The 21,354-nt window shown below is 38.3% G+C and overlaps 2 protein-coding genes across 2 annotated transcripts; both read left to right on the top strand.

Moving 5' to 3' along the window:
- Positions 1-2,462: 2,462 nt before the first annotated feature.
- LOC121393739 (NADH dehydrogenase [ubiquinone] 1 alpha subcomplex assembly factor 4-like) lies at positions 2,463-4,485 on the top strand. Its single transcript, XM_041563092.1, has 3 exons — positions 2,463-2,719; positions 3,062-3,159; positions 4,063-4,485. Exons 1-3 carry the CDS (start codon positions 2,584-2,586, stop codon positions 4,360-4,362), a joined length of 534 nt encoding a protein of 177 aa, XP_041419026.1. The 5' UTR covers positions 2,463-2,583; the 3' UTR covers positions 4,363-4,485.
- Positions 4,486-12,512: 8,027 nt separating this feature from the next.
- Positions 12,513-18,237, top strand: LOC121393738 (protein kinase C delta type-like). The gene is made up of 5 exons (XM_041563091.1): positions 12,513-14,684; positions 14,988-15,126; positions 15,581-15,772; positions 15,873-16,001; positions 17,461-18,237. The coding sequence occupies exons 1-5, from the start codon at positions 14,638-14,640 to the stop codon at positions 17,581-17,583; spliced, it is 630 nt and encodes a 209-aa protein (XP_041419025.1). The 5' UTR covers positions 12,513-14,637; the 3' UTR covers positions 17,584-18,237.
- The last annotated feature ends 3,117 nt before the right edge of the window (positions 18,238-21,354 follow it).

The raw sequence follows: 21,354 nt of genomic DNA, 5'->3' as shown, positions 1-21,354 counted from the left end.
GAGGTGCCAGAAGTGGAGTCAGAGGAGGAAGGTGGCTTTGTGGAGGAGGAGGAGGAGGACCAACAGGAGCAGGCTTCCCAGGGGGCTAGTGGTGACCTTTTGGGGACCCCTGGTCTTGTACGTGGCTGGGGGGAGGAGACCGTGGATGATGCAGTCCTTGATAATGAGGAAGCGGAGATGGATAGCTCTGCATCCAACCTTGTGAGAATGGGGTCTTTCATGCTGTCATGCCTGTTGAAGGACCCCCGTATCAAGAGGCTTAAGGAGAAGGACCTGTACTGGGTCGCAACGCTACTAGACCCTCGGTACAAGCATAAAGTGTCAGAAATGTTACCAACATACCACAAGTCCGAAAAGATGCGGCATTTACAAACCAGCCTGCAAAACATGTTGTACAATGCTTTTAAGGGTGATGTCACTTCAGGAACTCATCAACATTCCAGGGGCAGAGGTGCCAGTAATCCTGCCACGAGCGCACCTGCAAGGACAAAGCCCTTTGGCCAGTCTGTAACGTCAGACATGCAAATGTTTTTCTGTCCAAGGCAGCGCCACAACCCTTCTGGATCCACCCTCAAAGAACGCCTCGACCGGCAGGTAGCGGACTACCTGGCATTAACTGCAGATATCGACACTCTGAGGAGCGATGAACCCCTGGACTACTGGGTGTGCAGGCTTGATCTGTGGCCAGAGCTGTCACAATTTGCCATGAACCTCTTGTCTTGCCCAGCCTCAAGTGTGCTCTCAGAAAGGACCTTCAGTGCAGCAGGAGGGATTGTAACTGAGAAGAGAACTCGCCTAGGTCACAAAAGTGTCGATTACCTGACCTTTATTAAAATGAATGAGGGGTGGATCTCGGAGGGTTACTGCACGCCGGAAGACTTGTTCTGACTTCTATGCAGCTGTCCTTCTCTTCAAGCCTCATGACTCCACACACAGCTGTCCTTTAGCGTCCTCCTCCCTCCGCCACCGTTACAAACTAGGGTGCAAACCCTACTGGTTTAATTTTTTCTGGCCTCTGTGCTTCAGTGGCTGCAACCAAAAAAACTGGGCAAACAATGTCTACAAGGTCAACGTATGGCAAAAAATGACTATTTTCAGCATTTATATGGCATATTTTTTCTGGCAACTGTGCTTCAGTGGCTGCGACCAAAAAAATGCATATTTTCAGCATTTATATGGCATAATTTTTCTGGCCTCTGTGCTTCAGTGGCTGCAACCAAAAAAATTTATATTTTCAGCATTTATATGGCATAATTTTTCTGGCCTCTGTGCTTCAGTGGCTGCAACCAAAAAAATTTATATTTTCAGCATTTATATGGCATAATTTTTCTGGCAACTGTGCTTCAGTGGCTGCGACCAAAAAAATGACTATTTTCAGCATTTATATGGCATATTTTTCTGGCCTCTGTGCTTCAGTGGCTGCGGCCAAAAAAACTGGGCAAACAATGCCTACAAGGTCAACGACGTTGACCTTGTAGGCATTGTTTGCCCAGTTTTTTTGGCCGCAGCCACTGAAGCACAGAGGCCAGAAAAAATATGCCATATAAATGCTGAAAATAGTCATTTTTTGCCATACGTTGACTCAACGTATATGGCAAAAAATGACTATTTTCAGCATTTATATGGCATATTTTTTCTGGCAACTGTGCTTCAGTGGCTGCGACCAAAAAAACTGGGCAAACAATGCCTACAAGGTCAACGTATGGCAAAAAATGACTATTTTCAGCATTTATATGGCATATTTTTTCTGGCAACTGTGCTTCAGTGGCTGCAACCAAAAAAACTGGGCAAACAATGTCTACAAGGTCAACGTATGGCGAAAAATTACTATTTTCAGCATTTATATGGCATATTTTTTCTGGCAACTGTGCTTCAGTGGCTGCGTCCAAAAAAACTGGGCAAACAATGCCTACAAGGTCAACGTATGGCAGTTGTTTAAAGAGAACAGTAGATTACTAGCCAGCAAAGCTACCTAAGCTAAAATGTCCCTCAAATCCCTGCAGACTTCTGTCCCTCCAATACAGAGCAGTATCAAGCAGATTACTAGCCAGCAAACTTACTATCATCTGTCCCTGAAATCACTAACAGCTCTCCCCCTACACTATCTCTTCCAAGCACACACAGGCAGATTTTTCAGATACATTTTTGCCCTTGATCCCCCTCTGGCATGCCACTGTCCAGGTCGTTGCACCCTTTAAACAACTTTAAAATCATTTTTCTGGCCAGAAATTTTTTTTTTAGATGTTAAAGTTCGCCTTCCCATTGAAGTCTATGGGGTTCGCGAACCGTTCGCGAACCGCTCGCATTTTTGCGCAAGTTCGCGAATATGTTCGCGAACTTTTTTTCCGACGTTCGCTACATCCCTATTAGGGATGCAGGAGTTTTGACAAAGGGAGAACGCATGTAGCACAATGACGGAAGTTGTCCTACAATGGACACCGTACATTCAACCTTTGTACTGGCAACGCGCCCCTACAGGCTGCCTTATGTGCTTCAACCAGGAAATCGTCAGGCCAGTTTGGCTTCATGTTCAGACGGAGGATATTCAGGCACGCTGTGTCAGTGAGTGTGCTCTGAACAAGCATGGGGCTACACTTAACACGAGCACTCCGCAACTTTAACCTTGAAAATCGGGCTCATGGGCTTATTGGCAAGGAGAAGCCAAGGCCTGCACCCTCCCACCCGAAAACAGAGGATGCACTGAGGGCAACCAAAACACGTGAGTAATGGGGGGGGGGAGATGTTTACTCACAGCAGCCTAATATTGGCATTCTCACTGCTTTTGTGTTTTTTTTTTTTTATGAGCAGAATTTTTTTTATATTATATATTCTAAAACATTTACTAGATGGGATGTGAGAGAAATGCATGGTGGGAATTGTAGTTCTTCACTTCAGTGGTTAGAGGTCACGACTCGTGAAGCCTCTCCAATTTGCCTGAGAGGGAGAAAAAATTCCTTCCTGACTTCTAAATGGCAATCGTTTGCAAATGCAACAAATGGGATCCTTTATTGCTGATTTTTTTGAATAATATTTATTTGGGGTGCATTTCTGTTTTAATCAGATCACCCAGACATTGAAGATAAAATCCGTAACAAAGATAATCTGCTTCTGACAAGGCTGAAAGAAGTTTATGTTGACTCCAGTGACCCATCTTCTGAGGTAAAGTTATTTAAGCCTTCTTTTTTTTTTAACTCCAGCCAAAAGATGGATTTCTTTTGTTTTGTTTTACTATACTTCAGAACCAAATTCTCTTCCAATATAAAGTCCATGCTGTGTGCGTGTATATTATATATGTGCAGTATATTGTTGCTCCCTCAATTTAAATAAGGGACAGCAGCACAGAGCATGTGCAGTGAAACAGCAGAAAATAAGTTGGGGAGCAAGCGGGGCATCTTTGAATTCACAAATCTACACTGCTAAAGGGCTGGGGTTGCCTTGGGCTGGTACAGAGTTTTTAAAAAATAATGTGCAGCATTTTAGTCTACTTCTTTGTAGGACAGTGCAGTTATTTAGTAACGGCAGCACCAGACTGGGGTATCTGGAAAGTAATTATATTCACTGGAGGTGCCTAACACCCCCCCCCCATCTGAGTGATTAATCCTTTCCTTCTACTTTAAGCTTTAGTTTTTCTGTTAAAGAAGAAACATGAAGTAATAAACAGCATGTTGTACAATGTGTAAAGGAATTAGTGTAGCTATATCATTGTGATTATAATGACTTCTCAGCAAGCACCATAGAGCGAACCTCTTCTCATCAGGTAAGTCATTAGAATCACTGGGGGTGCCTAAAATTAGTAAATGGCATGTTATGAATTATGTAGAGGGATTTATGTAAGTATATCAGTTATATGCCCCTTTTAACTGTGCATTGAAAATCTGATCAGTACTTCTGATGGAACTGCCCTGAAGTAGCTGTGTGAATTTAGAAAACAAGCTCACGCCTTGAATGTATTGAGAAAAACCCTGGAACTCGAGTGTATTTGCTTGGTAAAACAAGTAAGCCAACAATTGTTACATTTATAAAGAAATGTGATATTGATATATTTTTTAACCATTTAAATAGGTACAAACCAAAGAGAGTGCATCTGCGCAAGAAGAGCTTAGACTTCCAAAACTTAATGTGAATCGAGAGTCCCTTATGGATCTGGATGTAGAGAGTATTCCTAAAGGAAAGATTTCTGTGCTTGAGGCACTGACACTTCTCAACAACTATAAAAATTCTCCAGAAACCTGGACTGCTAAGAAAATATCAGAAGACTACCACTTAGACTCCAAGAATACCCAGGCACTGCTGGAATACTTTATACCTTTCAATGTGAAAATCATTCCACCCAAAGACAAGAAGCAAATTACAGACTCCTAGAACCCTGGAACTTAATAGCAGAAGGCAATTATTTATATTTATTTGAGAACTTTGATCTGATGAATATTTTGTTTTCTTTAACCCTTCTTATCTGTGATTTCTTGCATTAAAGTCTTTGTGGTATGTGGATAGTCTGTCCCAGTGTACTCACCTTTCTGCATTCCATGCAAACTAGACTTCTTGCATCCCTTCTTATATATTTAATCTTATACTATATGACACAAAGCAAAAGAGAGATCAGTTATGTACTTGCTTACCACTTTGTACGTTGGGTCCGGGTGCTCAAGCCCCACACCTTCAACTTAGGGAGCCATACATGGAACACACAGAAAAACAGGCTGGCACTTTCCAGGCCACAAACAGGAGTAAAGTCAAAGCAGCTCAGTTGAGTGAAAAACGTACTAGTTTATTTGTATCAGTACATAATTGTAAAAAGATTTAAACATTTTGTGCCTCAGGAGCGAAATCAATCATAGGCTTATCTTATACCATCTCAAGATATTTCCCAATATTGATATTGTGGTCAATATTTTTGCGTAGATTATAGGGCTTAAGTTCCATAAACTAACAAATCAACACATTTTCAAATGTGTTCTATAGAACATGAGATCATCTGAATTGTAAGTTATCCTATCCACTGAATACGTAATAAAATATCCTACAAGAGGTTCTGTTTGGCAGTACACCTGACTTTTACTCAACCAAAAATTGTTTCCAAACCAGGAATTCAAAAATAAGCAACAACTTTGAGGCCACTGGGAGTATTCTTCAGAAGCAGGCTTCATGGCATCTGGCAAAATGCATGTGGCCACTCATATTTTATTTAGAACTGTTGTGTCCCCTTGCTTTAACCCTTTAGATCTTAATGCCCATCTGTCACTCAGGGGCTTCATTATCTTAGCTAATTCTTTACAGGTGCTCATCTTCAATGAGAAGAGACAATACTGAGCACAATTATAGAATATCTCTGAGACAGGTGCCTTACTTTCATTACTGCAATATTCATTATTAATTATATTTATTTCATATCACTGAAAAAGTTCTAAACTGTGGTATAACAGGGTTTCTTAAAGAAATTATACACTTCTCCAAATGCTACTGCTAATGAATTATTATAGATGTTACAGGTAATGGTGTTGTACCATGTTAGCTAGTCAGAGTTATCGAGTAAAAGTTTTGTATGAAACATTACAAAAGTTGTATTACGATGATATTTTCATTGGCTAACTATGATTAACAGTAGCATATGGATATTCCTTAACAGTTTTTAAACATGTCGGCACTTGGTCTGGGACAATAATTTGTAGGGATGCACCGAATCCAGGATTCGATTCGGGATTCTGCCTTTTTCAGCAGGATTTGGATTCAGCCGAATCCTTCTGCCCGCCAATCCGAATCCTAATTTGCGTATGCAAATTAGGGGTGGGGAGGGAAATCTAATGACTTTTTGTCACAAAACAAGGAAGTAAAAAATGGTTTCCCCTTCCCACCCCTAATTTGCATATGCAAATTAGGATTCGGTTCGGTATTCTGCCGAATCTTTCGTAAAGGATTCGGGGGTTCAGCCCTAATAATTTAGTTACAAGTTGCCCTACAGGAACTCTTTGTGGGTCTTGATAATAAGTCACTTCTGCTTGAAAAAAAACATATATATTTGCACTCAGATCACAGTGAAAATAATGGATAAAAATATAACACCCAGGGGACTCGGGCAAATTCATTAAGATTCGTAGTTGCGCCAGCATCCGCTTCGCTAGGCGTATTTTAGCCAGCGCTACGTTAATTCACTAAAATCCGAAGTTGCGCTCAGGGGAAGCGTAAGGTTGCGAAGTTGCGCTAGCGTTAATTCGCAAAGCAAAGTTACGCTAGCGATGCTTAATTTGCATGTGGCGCCAAATTGAAGTTATAATGGAGGTATAAGTAGCATCACTACACAAGCCTGGGAAACCTTCAAAACAGCAAATAAAATTTTTATTTTGCCCTACACATGTGCCCACTGTATATTTAAGGTGCCAAGAGTTAGGAAATGTAGGGGGGAAGGAGGGTAGCCCCAAAAAAAATTTCGATCTTTTTCAGCCTATCACCCATAGTAGTTACGTCCGTTGCGCAAATTCGCCAGACGTAATGGTGCGAAGTAACACTAGCGAATTTACGCCAGCGTCCGTTAGTGAATCGGCGAATTAACGAAAATGCGCATTCACGCTGGCGTTAGGTGCTTCGTCTTTTAGTGAATTTGCCCCTCAGTGGGAGAAAGTGCTGGCAATCTTTCTATTGAGATGCTTCTGCAGAGACGGCTAATAACAGGAGTAGCACCTTGTTACATTTTCTGATCCCTCCAAGCAGCATTGCAGTACAAAACCAAATACAATCATTTTGTTGCTTAGTTTGCAAGCACTTTCCTTTTCATAATAAAGGCTGCAAAGGATAAAATGAATATTTATTTTGTAGAGAAACTCATCACAACAGAGTAATCGTTTTAAACAAAGCTATTGTCTATTGTGGGGACCCCAACCTTTTTTACTCGTGAGCCATATTTAGATTTAAAAAGAGTTGGGGAGCAATGCATATATATATATATATATATATATATATATATATATATAGATATAGATACTGTATATAGTATGTATTATCGCTGATAAACTCTATCTCAAATTTGAAATAAATCTGCCCCCATGCCTGGCTAACTGGCTCTTATATCACACTGGTTGGAAGTACCTTTGCTTGGGTTGACTGTGACCTGCATAACTCAAATGTGTTGGGAGATCTTTATTTGGAGAAAACCTTATGGTGCACAGACATTTTGGGGCAGATTTATCAGATTTGGAAGTGCAAAAAACTTTGAAATTAGACCATCGAATAGGCTAGTTTGATATTCGAAGCAGAATTCGTAGGATTTTTAACATTGTACGATCATACTTCGAATAATACGATTTAATCGTACGATCGTACGATTTCACTTTGACTTCTAAAAACTTAGCCAAATGTTGGCTATATGTTCTAGGATGTCCCCATATGCTAACATAGCAATTCAGCAGGTTTAAGGTGGCAAAGTGTCGACATTTTTTAAAGAGACAGTACATAAAATTATCATATGGTCGAATAGATGAAGCATTTTCACTTCAAATGAAAGTCGAAGTACCCAAAAAATACTATGAAATTCAACGTTTTTCCATTCAAATATTCACTTCGAATTCACTTCGACCCTTAGTAAATCTGAGCCTTTGAATTGCACTTTTGGAGCGTTTAAGAAAAAGATAAAGAACCAGTAGTTGTAATCTGTATGTAAAAAAGTGTCTCTGTTATTTATTTATATTAAGGAATATGTTAAAATCTTTATAGCTAATCTACAAAAAATTTTTTAAAAAAAGCAAGATATCTGCCAAAGTTTCTTAATGGAATATGTTAAAAGTGTGTTTGCAAATTCTCTAATTTCCTTGCTTTTATTTTTTTGGTTTATCTTTTTGCTTCCAAATTGTTAAATTTTATATGTTATTCAGCATCAGATGTTAAACAGGAACAAGGAAAACATTACAGGCCACTTTAGTATCAAGTAATTACATTTTTATTTCAGAATGCACAAAATGCATGGTTTCATTTCTCTTTGTAGAATCAAATCTTTGCCCAAACACCATAGGCTTTACAGATGGGAAAAAGATCAAAGAAGTGAATGCAAGGGATATATTTTATTAAAAAATGTTTTTCAAACACCTTGTTTTTTTAAATAATGAAATTATACAGTATCTTGGTATTCTGCAGATCAGGGTCCCATAAATAGAAATATCAGGCTTCAGGTTTCCTACAATAGCTAAATGTGGACAGATAGAAAAAAACTCCAGTTAACATGACTGATTCCCTTTGGTACATGTAGCAATGGCATTTGTTGTCTCCTGCTGGGAACTTTTAGTACTGTCATGTGCAGTGTGACTTTTATAAAGCTGTTTAGGTACATCTTCAAATGTGCAACCTAAAAAAATTGTAGTATCATTATGTTTCAAGTTTCAAAAAATGAGTTTATTTTACAATATGAATTTGCATATTGATTGTCACTATTTGGATATGATGTTTTCTGAAATGGGGAAGTACAATATAACCTTATGAATCATTGTAATTACATATAAGGTTATGAGTGTTCCTTTTCTTTTGGAAGCATAAGGTAATAAAGCTCTTGTTTTTAAACATAAATTACCGAGTGCAGTTTTATGAGGTAATATTTTTCAGATTAAATATACATTCCTCTCAGATGTCATGTAGGACCGCTAACCTTTCCCATAAGCAGTAAAATGTGGTACTACTGGTCTGTATAATTGATTAAATCATACATTTTCAGCTTTAAAGAACATCTATTTAATATTGGTCATTTACACAGTATAGGGACGGAAAATATGCGAAATATGGATGGAAATCAACATGTTTTGTGGCCACTTGCACCCAGCCCTGCACCATTCTACATTCTCTTACAGACATGAATGTTCCATATGAATATGTCACTACCTGCATTTGGCTGTACTGTATTCATGAGTGGCAAGTGGAGGCTCTGCCAATCCCCTAACCTGGTGGGTGCAAATTTGCAAAACCCTTAGAATTGTCAGGGCCCACTTTAAACATCCCTATAATGCTTGCGTGTTAGTGATCTTAGTCACTGATCTAACCTTTATCGCCCTAGAAAAACTATGCCACTAGAGTGGTATTATTTACAACACCTTACATCTCACTCTCAGTCACTAGGGTCAAGTGGCCAGAAGGTTACCTGAATTCTTTATTCATGTCTCCACTTCCTCCTTCTAGGTAGGCAGAAATAAATAATAATGGCAGTCTGAACTGAAACCTTTTCAGAAAAGCCTGTTTATATTGAATACTAAACATAATAAAAAAAGCATTTTGTGTTCATTTGCTGACCCATAGGATTACCTGACATCTCCCTGAGAACTAAACTCAACAACACTGCCCAGTCTTCACAAGCAATTGCTGAGTTTTCTAACTCTGGATGAAAGTGAATGTTTCACCACTGCCTTCTATAGGAAATATTGTTTTCCTAATTTATTTTTCTATGATCCCATCTGATGTAGTGATATAAGATTTATCATTTTATACCAGGATCTCAGGATTAGCTGTAAACAAATAATAATAATTATTCCTCAGATATGTTTTCCTATTCTACTATGCTCTGTTAATCTGCATCTGGGCTGCAGTGTACATGTGCTGTAACATTCAGGTGCAGCAAAATGGCAGTTGGTCACATGGTATGCGCACTTCCTGTTATATACCCATCATCCCTTGCAAAGTAACAGTTGGTTGCAACGACCCTTGGTTGTCTTTGGTGCTGCACCAGCATTTGGAGATTTTGGAGATTTGAGCGACTTCCAAAGCGATTTTTTTTACAGTGAGAAGAAAAGAACTTATCCAGGATGGACTCTACAATCAATATGATCAAGCAAATAAGATCTCAGCTTGAGGAGGACAGCAGGATGGAAACACATGAGAGGGTTAAGAGAAAGAGGGAGCAAAGCCCAGAGATAAACAACAAAAGACCCCACCAAAAGACAGAGCGAGCAAGGGAGAGGAGAAGGAGGAAGAGGGAGAGGAGGAGACAGAGGCTCTTGTATGAGAAGAATGAAGAGCAAAGGTGGAAAAGACCAAGAAGCAGCGACAGGGATGAAGCAGAAGGTAAAAAGGATCAGACTATCCCATAACATAGTGTAACTGTCTCTAACTGTCTCTTCAAGCTTGTTACCTATACCCATGGCTATTAGCCACAGGACATCATATTTTGACCTCATTGGCAAAGGCAAATTCCCAGCCTGACTGTAACATGGTATTTAATGTATTAGATACAGTGACATTGGAGCACAATCACTCTAAGGGAAAGCTCTCACTGGTCCATAACTGACATAAAAAAACAGTTGCAAATGCCTAGCATTAAACCTAGCATTAAACAGTTTGCCTCCTCCAGTTATCCACTTGTGTTTGTCTGACTATATATCTATCAATACCTATTTATCACTCTAGCCAACAAATCCTGATCCTTCCTATGAATCTCTCATTCAGTCTCACTACAGTGTTGTTCCCTAAGGAGCTGCAATGCCAATTTCAGTCCTTCTAATGGTTACCATAGTGTCTAGTATAATCCTATGTATGTGCAACACTGATGGGGGAAATTAAAATGTAATATAAGCTTTATCATACTGGAATAAGAATCAATTAAATGCTGCATTGTTTCTGAAATAATTAAGTTTATATTCACTATCCCTCTCTCAGCATCTGTTTCTATTTATTCTGTCTTCATACAGCAGTTCGGTTCAGATATTCATTGACAGTTAGATCCAATATATCTTATAGGGGGGGGCTTCCTTTCCTAGCAAATGTATTAGAGCTCACTCAAATAACTGATTCCAGTACAAACACTAAAAAAATAACTGCCTTTTGCACAAATTCTGCATGTAGAGATACAGGATTTCTAGTGATTTTAATAGAGTGAGCTCTAATACATTTTCTAGGCAAAAAGGACCCCCCCCCATAAGATACGTTGGATCTAACTGAATATCTGACAACCAACTCCTGCATGAAGAAAGACTAAAGAGAAACAGATGCTGAGAGAGGGATAGTGAAGATTAACTTGATTATTAAAGAAATGGTACAGAATTTTTAATTGATTGTATTTAGAAAGTTTCTAATTTCAGTATGCTGAAGCTTGTATTAAATTTTCATTTTCACGATAGTTCCCCTTGAAGCAAACCCGTGCCTCTCCTATCATTTGTAGTATAACCCCTAGATTGTAAGCTCATATGGGCAAGATGTTCTGACCTAATGTCTCCCTTTATGCTTGTTCTATCCTTTGCCATTGCTTTTGTTATGCTGTTTGGGTTCACCTGAGCCAATAGTATGGTGGTGCCGCATATGTTGGTGCTTTATAAGTAAGTGATAATAATTATACAGATTCTGCTGGGGTTGAGCACTGTAATGGTTAAATTGAGCTCAGGAGAGGTGGGTTAGGAGAATAAAATATGATCAGCCAGCTAGAGTTTCTATGGGAACCAGCAATGCTATCTCTTCATTGGCTGTTAGACTGGAGGCTGTGTTAACTAATCTGAGCTGAGAATAAATGAGCATGCTCGTGAGCCAAATGTTAGGCACCCCCAAGTGATTGTATTGACTTACCTGACACCCCAGGCCTGTGCTCCTATCAGCAGAAAAGTGCACTGGCCCAAGGTTCTTCTAGTGAGCACCATGGAGCGATCATCTTCCTACTTCTTCACTCTTTAAATCTCCTGGTGCAGATGCATGCGCAGTAGAACAAAATAGCTGGCTTTTTTCTACTGTGCATGCGCACCTGCGAGAAGAAAGAAGAAGCCGGAAGAGGATCGTTCCATGGTGCTCGCTGGAAGAATCCCGGGCCGTTGCAGGTTTCTGCTGATAGGAGCACTGGCCCAGGGTGTCAGGTAAGTAAATACAATCACTTGGGGATTCCTAACATTTGGCACCCCCAAGTGGAATATGACATTTCTTCTCCTTTCAGTTATCACTATGTTGTATAATTTTAAATTATGACCAGACCTTTTATATACCACATCCACCTGTTCCTTGGTGAGGAAAAAGAGGCATTTGTGTATATTTCCTTAAATTTTGTTTTCAGTTTCTTATTAATAGATCCTCAGTATTATGGCCAGCGCCGGGCCAACCCGGGAAGGGGCCCTAGGCTGCCTGGCCGGGCATAACGCCCACAGACGTACAAGCGGAAAGTCCAAATGTGCGGAACCCCTACTTCCGGTTCTGATTATGGCCATAAGATACGTATTACATATTTATAATATAAATTATTAACAGAATTTCTTTTCTAACAGAAGGAGAAAGTTCCTGGAAGAGACCACACATCGACAAAGAAAGATGTGATCCACTGGACATTTCCAGCTACAATTTCCATCAGGAGCTGGGCAATGGATCATTTGGCAATGTGAGCAATACATGCATGTTTTACTTATCTGCCATTAAATAAAGTACCTATAGTTAACAGTCAAAAACAAAGGCCCAGGGTTTGATCATCTATTTTTTTCTACAAATACTAGAACTTACTTTGCCCCATAAGTCTTTAGAACCCCAAAGGGGCCTACGTTTTTAGCCTGACTGGAACCCTTCTATGTGGGTGTGCCTGTGTGTTTTTTTTAGAAATGCATCTAAGTTGCTTCCAGTTTAGTGAAACTGGTCCTTTGCCCTTTATCCATTCTTGGGTATCCCCTACCTATAAAGTGGCCTGTGATTGTGGAATTAATTTTACCCCCTTTATGGCAGCCCTGGATCTAAATCAGAAGTCAGACAGAAATGCCTATTGATAGGAACTCAGGATGGCAGGCCTTATTTATTATTTATGTGGAGCAAAGCAGTTGGCAGAGGATCTCTGTTGCTTATTGAATTAAATATTCTGTATATCATTTTTATGATATTAAATATTTTATTGTATAAAATCCGAATGTGAGAATCAAATACTTTAAATTATTTGCACATTGTGATGGTTTTCTATAATTTATCCCTTCTCTTTTTTTAGGTTATGTTAGCATCATTGCCCGACAGAAAGAAACCAGTGGCACTTAAGATCCTTAAGAAAGAGAACATCAAGCTTAAAGAAAGATATGAGACTGAAGTGAAGGTGATGAAGCTGGCTTGGAAATGTCCTTTCCTGTGCAACATTCATGCAGCATTCCAAACACAGGTACAATTAAGTGTCATATTGCAGTGAGGTGTGTTGATGTAGTGGCCTCTTGCCAAGAGAACATACAATTTGCTTTAGAGGGGAATATCCCTATGCGAGTCTCACAGGGCCCAGCAAATTTATACCTGAGTTCAGATTGAGAGGAGACATAGTTACTGCCGCAGTTGTCTTAAATGACTGTTTTTATTCGAATACATGAAAAAGAACTAAAAGTGTTTGCTGACTAGAAAATATTCTATAGTTCACCTTGGCAGTGTATCTACCGATCATTACAAATGAGGTATTGGATCTCTTATCCAAAAAAACGGTTATCCAGAAAGCGCAATATTGCAGGAACGCCATCTCCAAATAATGCATTTAAATCAAATAATTGAAAAATTAAAAAATAATTTCCTTTTTTGCTGTAATAATACAACAGTACCTTGTGCTTGATGGAAACTACGTAACATGAATCCATAGTGGTGGCAAAACAATCCTATTCGTTTTTCTTTTTAATGTTCAAGTTATTATTTAGTAGAGATAAAGAATGTTGATCCAAATTACGAAAAGATTCCTTATCTGGGAAACCCCAAGAACTATATTTGCATAATGCATCACTCCTCACACAGGAGTAGGTCCGACTTGTGGTTCCAAAGATAATTTGTCTGATTCTGTTGTACCTGCCCTATTATGGCTGAGCTACACAGCAGGGTTGGAGGTTGATCTGGTCCTGGTTCCAGGGCAAATGCTCATAGTTGGTGATCAGCACCAGGGTGCAGAATTGAAGCAGAAGAACGTTGCAGTCACCATGGTACTCAGCTATGCCTAAGGAGTATAGGGGTGAAGGGCTGCACTTGGAATGTGGTTGCAGCAGTTCAGGAGAGGGGCCTGGGGAGGGGATGTATGGTCACTAATTGAATTTAGTTTTCTTTTAATATTGTTGTGCAGTGGTACCTATGTAACATGTGCTTTCTTTTTCTAATTCTATCCAGCTGCATGCCTTCATTGTGATGGAATATGCAAGTGGAGGAAGCCTACAAGATCTTCTCAACAACAGAGGCTATCTGGACATGGACTCCGTACTGTAAGTGACATACAGCCTGGGGAGGTGCTTTTCTTCATGTAGCAGCCATACATTAAATGTGTAGTAAACACAGTATGGCAACAACATTTTGCCAGAGTGTAGCAGCAACACAAACACTGTACCAGTCCCTGACACACACACCACCTTGTCACCAGTCCAGGTAATCCTTGTGGATGCCTTGGCAGAAGCACATTCCAGAGTTAAAACTAAACTTAGATGCTAAAAGCCAAACTTTTTTCACTAATGCACATGCAAACAGCACAGGGCAGCAGCAGGGATCCCAGGGACAGAAAGCAAGATGGCAACATGACACTCACTTACATTGTCCTATGGCTGATGTGTTTTTTATTATGATCATAATTCATGATTATAATCACTGGAGGATGCTTATAAAATTGGCACCCCAGTAATTAAGCCTTTCCTTGTCCTTTAAAGGTGTAAGGTAAAGAATATATATCCACTATGTGCATTTTTTGCTAATTTTTTTCAAAGGTACTACGCAGCTGAGATGGTGTGCGGCCTGCAATTTCTGCACTCTGAAGGAATCATCCATCGGTAAGAACAGTTTTCTATATGATCTCTCTGTAATATGTTTAATAGTTGATATTATTGGGGGCCTTGTATTACAAATCCATTGCAGGATGCAAAGTGCAAAAAATCTGGTGCAATCTACAATATTTTTTGCACTTTGCATCCTGCCATAGGAGGGAGCTGTCATCCGTTTGCCCTCACGCATAACCTTTGTACATTTTGTTTCCACAAATGGCCATTAGATTTTTATTCTATGTAGAATTGAAACCGCACATGTTCTGCCATACAAACAGAATTATGCAGTGACACCTGTACTTTACTTTACAGAGACTTCAAACCGGAAAACATTCTGTTCAGCAACAAGGGACACATCAAGATTGCTGACTTTGGATTGGCTGCTGAGAACGTATTTGGCAACAAAACCATCTCAGGATCAATTGGGACATTGCACAACATGGCCCCAGAGGTGAGAGACTTATTACTGATATATGTAATGCACAAAATTTTACAGTATGGAAAGCAATGGAGGCACATTCCATATAATGTTTTTCAGTGGTCAATAATCTGCATCTTAACCTGACATATTGGAGGTCAAACATTTATTCTTCTTCAAATAATAATAATAAATAATAATTTCTTCAGCTGTTATGTATTTAAAAGTATCTCTTTGAATCCCAGCATCATTATTAACCCTTGAATCACTTGTAAAAACAAAGACTCTTAGCTAGTTGTAGCACCTATATAGTTCTACCTTTTCTGCACACTGAGAACTGAGTTTCTGTTTTTCTTGGGAGCTTGGACCACAGATTGATCACAGAACCCTTAAACGCCAAAATGTCATCAAGGCATAAACACAAACAAATGTTTGTAAACTGGAATTTCTGTATTTGATGGGGAATAATCTGTTCTTTGTATTTCAGATGGTCCAGTGTCACATCTACAATTCAGCAGTAGACTGGTGGGCTTTTGGGATTGTCTTGAGCAAAATGGCCACTGGAAGATCACCTTTTTATGAAGGCCGTAAAGCAGAGAAATGCATCCATTTTATCCTCAATTGCCAGCCCAGCTATTCAGAACAGCTCAGTACAGAACTGCAAGATCTTCTGGAAAAGGTGGGTGCCAGTGCATCTGATTAGGATATATATGGCATATATATGGACTGTAGTTTTGGTTTCTATTAGTAGCAGTAAGTCACTGTTTTTGTTCCCTTAGCTCCTAAAGAAGAAGCCATACCAGCGGCTTGGGTTCAAGGGGGATATAAGGATACACCCCTTTTTCAAATCCATCAACTGGATCAAAGTAGAAAGACAAAATGTCGAACCACCTTTCCAGCCAGAACCTGTAAGTATATGACTGAAATATTGTGAAACCATGGATTACAAGCTACACTCTTTAGTTTATCTAACAGTTCAGCACACTAAATATCCAAGAGTCTTCACTTAACCCAGCAATATTTCTGTATTAATGTGCCTGTATAACAGGAATAGCTCTAGGAGTTAACTCCTTCATGTACATTTTATGTTATAAAGACTGCAACCTCAGTGTACAGTTAGGGGCCAAGCTATGCAAAAATGCCTTATAATATCACATATCACTACATAATGCATCTAAATTCCAGGAGTATTTACAAAGCTGCATATTAATTTTAACTGACTGCAAAGCAAGGAGTAATATAAAGTGGGCATTTGGATAATTCTCTGTAAAAAACTGTGTACTCCAGAATTTCTTTCTGATGCATTTGTCTCCCTTTCATTTAAATAGGTTATAATAAATGATAGAAAAACCCACATATTAATAAATACTGTGGATAGATCTTTTCAGTTGATGATTTCAACATTCACAAAATCATATCATAAAATCAGTTGTAAGTACAAATACACAACTTATAATTATGAGATTTATTGCCTGTATTTCCAGCTTGATAAATAGGTCTCCTGATGTTATGGCAGCAGAGAGTTTTAGTGCAATATTACATGCATTCTTTAGACATGCCATTTGTTTAACATTTTCATTTTAGAACACAACATTTTGAGTAAAAAAAGGCTGAAATCCAAGAAAGTTGTTCAAAAACTCACACACTTACACAATGTACATATAGCACAGCTTCCAAGATATTCTTTTCTAATGTTAGAATACTGCACATATGCAAGCCTAAGCTTGTGCTAGAGATTCAAGGGAAATAAAAGTAAGATGCTGGCATGGTGTTTCCACAGCGTTTACTTGTTCTTCACATTAAAACATTTTAAAGGAACAGTAACTCCAAAATATTAAAGTGTATTAATGGAATGGCAATATGGGGCTGTGTTGATAAAACTGGTGTATTTATTAAAAAGACACAACTATAGTTTACATAAACAAGCTGCTGTGTAGCTATGGGGGCAGCCATTCAAGCATATGATACACAGTAGATAGAAGATAGTTACTGAAGAATCTGATTGTATACTACATAGCTTATCTGTTATCTGCTGTTTGACCTGTGCCTTATAACCTTTTTCAGTTTTGAATGGCTGCCCCTATGGCTAAAAGGCAGCATATTTATAGAAACTATAGTTGAGTATCTGAAGTAAACACACCCGTTGTACCAGTGCAGTAAAGCAATACATTATATTTTCATTGCTTTAAAACACAATTTTTTGGTGTTAATGTTCCTTTAAGAAACACAAATATTGCACAAACATCACCTTAATTTTACAAACACACAGATAGATAGATAGATAGATAGATAGATAGATAGATATACACTTATCAACTGAAGTCAAATATGTAAAAAGAAAAGTAACAGCTTTATATTTCTTTCAAGCAACCAAATCCTGATGTGAGCATTCCAGCAAGTGCCTTAGAGGTCCTCAACATTGACACCGCCTCAACTTACAGCTACAGTCTGCAGGATTTCACATATCTGAGTCGCAGCTGGCAGGCATAAGCCCACTCACTACAACTGTGGGAGAGGATACATCAACTCGAAGTTCAGTTCCCATCCAACTGGAAAACATCTTAATTTGTTCAAAAGCACACCAGTCTGCTGTATGAATTCACAGATCCATTTGCAGCTCTACCATCAGCTTCACCTGATGCATCGTTGCTACATAAAGATCAGCAGCCAACTCCACAAGTCATCAGTCCCACCATCAAATCCATCTCTGGAACTACCATCAAGTCCATCTTGCATTTCCATCAAAGCTACTTCATCACCTATACTTCCATCTCCAGGTGAAAACATTGGGTCTGGCCTACCATCAGTTGTATCTCTGTATGGACTTACTAAGCTACCCTCTCTAACCCTCATATAAATGTGTAAATGTGTAAGTATTTTTAAATGGTGGTAAGTATTTTAAATTGATTAAAAGAGCTGGGATCCTTTGGTTATATAAGTTTTGGCTAAATGATATAACTAAAGGGCTCTTATAAAACAGATAGTATCAAATCAAACTAGACTTAGGGTAATAGTAGAAATGTAAATTCAGAGGATAGTTACAAGAGGATAATAAGGTAAAACTAAGATAGGCTGGAAATATAAATAATATCAAATATATAACTAATAAGAAATAATATAAATATATCATAAATAAATATCAATACATAAATAAATATATATATATACAGTATATATATATATATATATATATATATATATATATATAATATCAAGTATAACAGTAGCAAATATATTATTAGCTAGCAGGAAATAGATTAATTAAAATAAAGATCTAACAGCAGAAAATGATACTATAATACTGAATATGATAAGATATTAGAAGATTAAATAGGATAGTTCACAAAATAAAATAAGATGTTGGAAGATCACATAAGGTATAACAAACATAATATAAAATATGGTAACACATGATAGGATAGGCTAAAGGCTTAGATGTTAGAAATTAAAATACAAGAGAAGAGGAGAAAATGCTAGACTATATAATAAGAAAGTATAGTATGATAAAATAAAAAGAATATAATAAAATTGCCTATTAGGACAAAACAGAATAGATAAACTGTCAAATATAAGAATATGCAGAAGGGTGTAAAATAACATATAATTCTTAAGAAAATAATAAAGATGTTAGAAGAAGCCATAAGATAATATGATCAAATAAACATAATATGATAGAGTTTAAAGTAGGACTAACTGTTTTATAGATTTAAATTAAAATGTTAGTGGAATACATAGGATATATAAATTGAGCAGAATTTGTTCCAGGAATAATAGGGAGGATTTTTTTCCCTGACAGAAACAAACTATTGAGTTGTTTCCATTGGGTTTTTTGCCTTCCCCTGGACCATATGTTACTAGAAGTCAGGTTAGCACAGCAGATAGTATAATAGGAAATAATAAGATGGTTAGAGTAGTTAGGGACCTGCTCAGTGAGCCTACCTTGACGTGGTGGCAGGCTTGATATCTTTTAGCCAAATCTAGTCTATGGGCTTCTTCACCTTCCAAATACTTTTTTTTTTAAAATTTTGATCTGCTTTCCAAAGAATCTGTTCCCCTTCTACTACAGAGAGCAGAATAACTGTAAGCAGAGCGAAACTAAGGGTAGGCAGAAGAGGCACACACCTTGAGGGGTACTAGGCACATACCTCAAATGCAGCCCTTGTCCCTACACCACCCGCAATTCAGATTTCCCAATCTTATCAGCAACTAATGGGCACACCCACTTGTTCATGTGCACACCAGCTTATTCACACATGTGCACATGGGGGGGGGCAAGGTGGCTGGTTGGGTTGCCTCAGGCAAATTTTTGAAGGAAACCTACAGAAATCTATATATTTAGTACTGTTCGACTGATATTTCTTTCACATCATAAACAATCAAATCCCGGTTCAGAAGCTTGCCACTCTCCAGCTGACACTGAACTATGCATGTCAGCACCATCAGATCCTGCTGTTGGTAGATGCTGAGTATTGTAGTTTAGCAAGAGGTGGTATTGATTAATGCATTACACAGAAGGCTCTCTGTTTAGCGGGAAGGCATGCCACGGTTATTATTAATAAACACTTCTTGTTCACTCTTCTCTTCCCATATATCAGCCAGGCACAACACCTGTCAGTACTGTACAGTAACAAACCTCCAGTGTCACAAACAACACCACATTCCTTCTGAAATGGCAATGAAGTGATGATTCAATTACTCCCACACCGGCCATAAATCAACATATCTGAGGAAGTTTTACAAACTGGATTATGTTAAACTATCAGATCAAGCAGCAGAACTGACACCAAAAGAGAAAATATACTTGCTGTGTTCCTGCTTGTTGAGTAATTCATTTTCCCCACTCACCAGGCTCAACACATACCTACACCTGTTAACCATAACCATTACTAGCAATTAACTACTACTGCCAGCATCTACTTACAGCCCAAGGTTTGCATGGCATTCCCATATTAAACTGCACACTATCGAATTCTTCAATGGTTCTGCATTTCTAAAATAGTTACAATTCCCGTACTACGTGGACTCCTATCAATACCAAAATGTAACTTCATTTCTGACTTTGTGCTTCACATAAATACAGATGAAATACCCTTTTTAAAGGAAAACTATACCCCCAAAATGAATACTTAAGAAACAGATAGTTTATATCAAATTGAATGACATATTAAAGAATCTTACCAAACTGGAATATATATTTACATAAATATTGCCCTTTTACATCTCTTGCCTTGAACCACCATTTCGTGACTCTATCTGTGCTGCCTCAGAGATCACCTGACCAGAAATACTACAACACTAACTGTAACAGGAAGAAGTGAGGAAGCAAAAGGCAGAACTCTGTTAATTGGCTCATGTGACCTTACATGTGGTTTGTATGTGTGCACAGTGAATCGTACGATCTCAGGGGGCGGCCCTTAGTTTTTTAAAATGGCAATTTTCTATTTATGATTACCCAATGGCACATACTACTAAAAAAGTATATTATTATGATAATGGTTCATTTACATGAAGCAGGGTTTTACACATGAGCTGTTTTACATAGTATCTTTTAATAGAGACCTACATTGTTTGGGTGGTATAGTTTTCCTTTAATAGTGTGTTGTCTTGTGAAAAAACATGTGTGCTCCATAATGGAAATCCAGCCAACTCGGCAATAGCTGAATTAATCCCAAACTCATTGTCATGTAGTTGAAAACAAAATTCCAGGAGTTGATAGGTACTGTTTGCAACAGCTGATTGATTACATGAATAACTTTTCAGCTTGTGATAACTGAATATATTTCTTTTGCATTGCCCATCGAGTCTTGTCCCTGTTACTGAATTATAACTTCCATTATTCCTAACCTCCAACAATTTCCAATCTAAAGTAGGTTGCATTCCAGAGCATATCTCTGACTCACTCCATGTTGATTTTTATCTAAATCTATCTACCCTTCCAGCCAACCCATATAGACTGTACACTATACAAGTCATTGGATCGTACTTGTGCTGCTATGCTATAAGATTACTTACTCCCTTTTGTATTTCTGCTCTGAGAAAAGGGCTACATTCATTGGTTGGTTCGACATAAATCAAAATTTGACACAATGACATTTTGAACTCTGCTGTAAAGCTGGAGCCTTCACACACTGAGGAGCATCAGACAGTTGAAGGCATGTACCATTTTGTATCACAGTAAGCTCAATTTTAGCAGGAATCTTGAATTTTATATTATATGAATAGTACATTAGAATGTCTCACTGTTCTCTGATTATGAGCTCT

The sequence above is a fragment of the Xenopus laevis genome, chromosome 5L, assembly GCF_017654675.1.
Source record: "Xenopus laevis strain J_2021 chromosome 5L, Xenopus_laevis_v10.1, whole genome shotgun sequence".
In the NCBI taxonomy this organism is placed as follows: Eukaryota; Metazoa; Chordata; class Amphibia; order Anura; family Pipidae; genus Xenopus; species Xenopus laevis.
This window is presented reverse-complemented; position numbering and strand designations above follow the sequence as displayed.

Bases quoted from the DNA above. Each gene is read 5' to 3' on its own strand.
- LOC121393739 (XM_041563092.1), top strand. From the start codon at position 2,584: ATGGGGCTACACTTAACACGAGCACTCCGCAACTTTAACCTTGAAAAT. The intron at 2,720-3,061 runs GTGAGTAATGGG...TGTTTTAATCAG, and splicing joins ACTGAGGGCAACCAAAACAC to ATCACCCAGACATTGAAGAT. The intron at 3,160-4,062 runs GTAAAGTTATTT...CCATTTAAATAG, and splicing joins CCAGTGACCCATCTTCTGAG to GTACAAACCAAAGAGAGTGC.
- LOC121393738 (XM_041563091.1), top strand. From the start codon at position 14,638: ATGGTGTGCGGCCTGCAATTTCTGCACTCTGAAGGAATCATCCATCG. The intron at 15,127-15,580 runs GTGAGAGACTTA...TTTGTATTTCAG, and splicing joins TGCACAACATGGCCCCAGAG to ATGGTCCAGTGTCACATCTA. The intron at 16,002-17,460 runs GTAAGTATATGA...ATTTCTTTCAAG, and splicing joins CACCTTTCCAGCCAGAACCT to CAACCAAATCCTGATGTGAG.